The sequence below is a fragment of the Mesitornis unicolor genome, unplaced genomic scaffold (genome assembly GCF_000695765.1).
Source record: "Mesitornis unicolor isolate BGI_N332 unplaced genomic scaffold, ASM69576v1 scaffold26831, whole genome shotgun sequence".
NCBI lineage: Eukaryota > Metazoa > Chordata > Aves > Mesitornithiformes > Mesitornithidae > Mesitornis > Mesitornis unicolor.
In genome coordinates this window covers 61606-67748 of record NW_010163550.1, presented here as the reverse complement: position 1 = coordinate 67748, position 6143 = coordinate 61606, and the positions used below count along the sequence as shown (strand labels likewise).

Sequence of the window (6143 nt, the reverse complement as noted above, 5' to 3'; positions counted from 1 at the left end):
CTTTCCCTGAATCAATGACCTGAGTTTTCCTAATCTTGTGGCACTCCACCTAACCTCAGGCATTGGACAAATTGAATTGCACCTGCTAAGACAAGTATCTGCGGAGAGCCAGTGTTGGAGCCCTGGCTGTGAGTCATTTTGCTTTAGGCACAGAAAAGAATCAGCAGACTGAGCCACCTTATTTCTTCTACCAAGATGCCTGCACAGCCTAAGAAGGGCAGATTTAGGACTCCCACTGAAAGTACAGGGAGATAGAGGAAGACCATTTACAACTGCATGGTTGCTATTAAGACATTAATAACCCTCTCGGGCAAAATCCAGACTTCAGTGAAATCAGTGGGAATTCTTCCTTCAAGCACTAAAGAAAGCCATCTACAGTTCCTTTTGAATGCATTCATTTTCAACAGCAACTTTCAATTTTTCATTCAACATCACACTAATAGAATAAAAACCCCCTAAGTGAATGGGCACTTTTATTACCTTTCCAGCAAATAAGGGGTCCTTTAGACAGTACACCTTGAGAGCTTCTTACTAGGTAGTACTTTAAGTGCTTCTGCTTCTTTGGCTGAGTGGTTAACTTCAGGTTGATATGATTGGAAAACTCTGTGAAGTACCGAAATCCTCTTTCTCCACAGCCTATACAATTCCCAGAAAACCCTGGAAGAATGAAGCAGAAGACAGACATACAGATTAAATGACTTGTGCTGTCTCCTAGGAATAAGGCCATTTTAACCTACCTGCACATCCAGCAACTTGAGGCCTCCAGACAGCTTCTGTAGATGCCCTGCTTAGCACGTGTGTGTGTCAGGAAGCAGCCAAACACAGGCAGATTTCAGTCATAGCTTTTCTGAAATTCTTCCACCTTTCTAGGTCATACCAACATGCCAGAATTCTACCACCAATTTTCCACTCTACCCAGTGCAGAGAGGAATATGTACTTGGGAGGGGGAGAGCTATGATGCCAGGCTAGGAAATTTCCATAAGAAAAAAAAGAAATACCATTTTTTTCTACATTAAAAAACCATGGTTTCCAAGTTGCATGCATTTCTCTTTCAAAATAGTGGCTAATCCACAATAGCCACTGCAACTACATGTGACTAAAATGAACCTTAATATCTAATGAATTTCCCCTGAGACTCCTTATACAAAGCACTTTCCAAGTAAGCCGGACCTTCCAGCTTATTTAAGTCTTAAAAGCAAACATTTGATGTTAAGATTTTCACAGCAAAAGTTAGGAGTCCTTCAGAATGCTTTTAAAAACCTACAACCTCTCAAGAAAGTAACAGATTTATGAAAAAAGTCAGAAAATTGTTTTCCTGCAACGTTTCCAACATGGTTTCACAAAAGGGGATGAAATTTTGAGTCGAGGTCTGGAGGACAGGGTCCAGACTGAGAATTATAAGCACCCTTGATTTCCAGCACCATTCATAACTACGTTAATGGGAATGTTGCATATAGATGGCACCGGTCTAATGTCTCCCAGAACAAAGGACAAGGCATGATCTGCAATGGGTTGCCTGAAAATCCTTGTTGTTTGAATAGGCCCTTTACTATCTAATGCTGAACAGTTAAACTCCTCTGTCTTACCTGCTATTCCACTCATCTCTGAATCACTTTCAACTCTTAATGAAGAAATATTTTATATTCTTTCTGGAACATAATAATGATTTATAACAGTGCTGGGCAGATTAATATCAAGTAGAAATACTTTATTTTTGTTTATTTTTGTTTTGGTTTTTTTTCTGTTTACTAATCGGTTCAAGATCTGTAACAGAACCGATTTTTCATCTTCACTACTATCATTAACTTCCACAATGCCAAGCACCTTGGAGAACACTGGTTCCTACACTCACCTGTCAGGCAAATCCATAGTTTTATGGAAAAGATATTCAGTCTTATTGACAAAATGCATTTTCCAATATAACTCTTATTAATTAATCCATTGTCCTTAGCCTTAATGAGCTTCATAATCATCTTTTACCATTGCATTGCTGAGCATGATCAGAAGTAGATTTCTTCATCCTGTTTCTCCTGGGATTGAATCAGCCCTTCCCTTCCCACTTGCAACCCACAGGATCTATTGGTGCATCTTCATAGTTGTCAAACAGTCATCGGGGTCTCACAGAGCTACTGAGTCAATTCTTTGCTCGTAGGTACCAGTTACACAAGCCTAGAGGCATTCAAATATGGCTCATTGTCAGATGATATCAGAGATGATAGATGGATAAAATCTGGGGGAGGAGAAAGGCTTACCAACAAAGACAAGTAGTACCACATTTAATCAGACTAAACACCATCTATCTGTCTATCAGATAGCTCTCATTGATCAACTCTTGACACTTCCGCTGCTCAGCGGAGAAGCGGCTCCTCTGAGGATGGCAGTATATACCAGAGTACCCCATGATCTCATGTCCCCAATCGTACCCAGCAAGGGCACATCATACCACAGCTCCCATCTAACTCAGGCCGTCAGTTTCTGCTGCAGGTCCAAAGGTTTAGTGTGTAGCAGCATATTAAATGGGGGTTTAGGGGAGAAATACCATTAAAGCTCATAAGTACAAAAATGACGTGCTTTCAATAGTTACACAAATTACTGCTGGTCTGGCCCACAATTTGAGCAGCGTGGTTAAATCAGGGTATTTATGCTTTATTGCAATTTCTTCCCTGTTGAAAGGTCTTTTTTAACACGTTCTAGGCAGCACAATGACTGGCGGGAGAAATACGAGAGTAGATTCAAAACAGGTTAAAGGAGCCAAAACACATTAAATCACTTTTACTACCTTGTTAAAATATGTACCAGTTGTGAGCCAGGCAGGAAAACTAGGTGCACATATGCCTGTCTTCAATCACCAAGAAGCATTCTTGTATTAAAATTTTAATTTAAGCAGGGGTCTTTTTCTGGGGAGGGGGCAGATACACAGGTGGCTCCTGTAAAAAGCTGCTAGAAGCTTCCCTGGCTCAGAGGTCAGACCCACCTCTGGCCAAGGCCAAGACAATCAGCAATGGTGGGAGCACCTCTGTGATAACATATCTAAAAGGAGAAAAAAAAAACCCAAACCAAAACTGCTCAGGAACCTGCAACAGAGAGAGGAGGGGGATATGAGAGAAGCAACTACAGAGACAAAATAAAAAAATCAGTGAAGAATGGGAAGGGAGGAGTTGTGCTGGAGCAGAGATTCCCCTGCAGCCCATGGTGAGATGGCAGGCTGTTTCCCTGCAGCCCATGGAGATCCAAAGGCAGAGCAGAGATCCGCCAGCAGCCCGTGGAGGACCCCACATTGGAACAGGTGGCTGTGTCCAAAGAAGACCGTGACTCCATGGAAAGTCCATGCTGGAGCAGTCTGTTCCTGAAGGACTGCACATCATGGAGGGGACCCATGCTGGAGCAGTTCATGAAGAACTGCACTTTGTGGGAAGGACTCACGTTGGAGAAGTTCATGGAGGACTGTTTCCTGTGGCAGGGACCCCATGCTGAAGCAGGGAAACAGTGTGAGGAGTCCTCCGCCTGAGGAGGAAGGAGTAGCAGAGACAATGTGTGATGAACTGAACTCAGCCACCATTCCCCATCCCCCTCTGCTGCTGGGGGAGAGGAGGTAGAGAAATCAGAAGTGAAGTTGAACCCAGGAAGAGGGGAGGGTGAAAGTGTTTTTAAGATTTGGGTTTATTTCTTATTATCTTACTCTGATTTGATTTGCAGCAAATTAAATTGATTGTTTTCCCGAGTAGAGTCTACTTTGCCCGTGACCATAATTGGTGAGTCATCCCTCCCTGTCTTTGTCTCGACCCACGAGCCTTTCATTAATTGTTTCCTCTCCATCCCACTGTGGGGAGGAGTGAGCAAGTGGCCACGTACTCCTTAGTTGCCAGCCAGGCCTAAAGGATGACATCAATTATGACGTATTATTTTCCCTCTACGTATTAGACTTTATGAAGCAAACTGCCCTCAGAGCTCCTATTGAGAACAATGTTCTGATGGAGCCAAAGGCAGAATTTGTCCATTAATCCACAGAAAAATAAGACAGCTTTTCATCTAGTTACATGAGCATATTTCTTCTTACATGAAAATTCTGTAACCATTGGTAGTGATAAAAAGGATGAGGACAGCTCACATTTAGAATGCCAGGGCTGCAATTGACTTCTGCCCACAAAGAAATCACAGAGCCTCGATTGTGGTTAATTGTGGAATCAGGGACTTGTTTTAAAAATGGGCTTTTAAGGCAGGTTCAGCTACAGATTTAATTTAATTAAAACAAGCCTCTCCTCTCCATATTTCTATCAGAAGGTCATTACCTGAAATGACTTTAGATAATTTTGAATTGACCTTTTCCTCTGAATTATTACGACAAAAAGAAAAAAAATTCTCTTACCTAAAAGTGCATTTTTTCCATGATCATCTGGCAAAAACCGCTTGTCAACAGCGCAGACCAGAATGTGCTCAGGAAGGTTGGGAGATTTGGCTCCTACTAACAGGAAGCCTGCTGGGATATCAATTTGCTCCATGCACAGAGATACTAACCGTAAATCCTTGCCTGCTTGACAAAAACCTAAAAAAAACAAACCAAAAATAAAGATAAATCTTCAAAAGATTTTGGTTAATTTTCTTCTTTTTACCAGTTACCAAAGCAAATGGGGCGTCACAACTTGATGTTGTAACTGGGGTTTTTTAAAATATCCTTTACAAGGAAAATAGAGGAAATGGAGACAGTATCTCATCAGATCCACTAGCTCAGGTTTTCAGAGACAATAGATAAACATTATTTTATAGAGATCCTGAATGCATTCAGGCAGAGAAGAAACGCAGATTTCTAAAGATTAGACATCAAATGGCTCAGAAACTCCATCTTTCAAAAACATTCAAACTAAGAAGGAAAGTTTGTGATTTTGTAACAGAAAACAGTGCTTAAAACACTTAACTGGACACCTCAGTGGGGCCCTTGCAAGCTCAGGAGGAGCTCAAGGTGAGCTTGGCAGCCACCCACAAAGCAACCACAGTGGGGATTGACAAAAGGTTGGATGGGACAGCTTAGGGCACTTCAAATTACAGAGCAATTAAAGGCCCTCTGGTGGTCCAGCTGGTCCAATCTTTTGCTCAGTTAAATTCTTTTGATTGAGAAAATTAACAACATTAAAAGACTTTTCCATTAGCTTCAGCACTGTACTTACAGGGGTCACAGTCACCCATCACTTTTTATTACAGCTCCATCATGGTGTTTTTTTCTTGAGCAACTTTCACTTTCAAGCAAGGAAAAGACAGGTGTGAGAGAAAGCCTCATTTGTGTTGCTTCCTCCACAGGAAAGGATACAATTGCACCAGGGTTTCCCACTTTCCTTAGGCACAACTCAATGAAAGCACTACCAAGTTTTATGAAGAACCAGGCTATGATGTTGTGTTCCCCTCCAGTTCTCACTTCTCTGGCTGCAAGGTCAGTGCTACAGTCTGGCCTCACACCTCTCCCAGCAGCAGCTGGTGGAAACCCTCCCTGTTTCAAGATGTCCAGAGACATCATGCATTTATCCGCTGACCATCTCTCTTACACTACAGCCTTCTTTAAAGGTCCCTTCCAACCCAATACATTCTATGATTCTATGATAGAAATATCACAACATAGACAACACATGCGTGCATCTGCATGAATCAGTATTTCAGAAGAAAGAAAATAAAAATAATAATGTGACCTGTTTTAATATTATTGTTAAAAACAAAAAAAAATTTGAAACTATTGTAATATCTAGTAAGACTTCAGCTATTGATATATATTAGTTACGCTTAATTTAAAATATTATTCAAGTAGTCCACAGTTGTTACTGAAATTGTAAAGAAAAGTTAAACCACTGTAGAAAGACATTGAAACATCCGGAAACATCCAGGCATCTGGAAACACAACGTGATCACAGCTTAACCAACAGCCACCTCAGCCGCTGTTAATATCTGTGCCTGCACTCGTACTTACTGCACCAAAACCCATAGGTTAAAACTTCCGCAAAGTGAAAGCTAATGTTGTTTTTTGGTTTTATCTCAGAACGGTACCAGGCGAAGGGCATGTGCAAAGTGGAATGCACAGAGTCAGCTGGCATCTACCTCCCGGCAGGCAGCAGCTTGCCAAAAACAGGGTCTGATACAGGTTCAGTCTTGTGCCTATGTC

The 6143-nt window shown here is 41.6% G+C and overlaps 1 protein-coding gene across 1 annotated transcript in view; it reads right to left on the bottom strand.

Moving 5' to 3' along the window:
- Nucleotides 1-6143, bottom strand: part of GREB1L (growth regulation by estrogen in breast cancer-like) — a gene marked incomplete at its 3' end in the record, with an annotated part of 54984 nt that overhangs the window by 41996 nt on the left and 6845 nt on the right. The window contains exons 3-4 of the mRNA XM_010194004.1: nucleotides 4368-4544; nucleotides 481-657 (exon numbers count right to left, since the gene is read on the bottom strand). Coding sequence (XP_010192306.1) covers nucleotides 481-657; nucleotides 4368-4544 — 354 coding nt within the window. The remainder of the gene's footprint in view (nucleotides 1-480; nucleotides 658-4367; nucleotides 4545-6143) is intronic.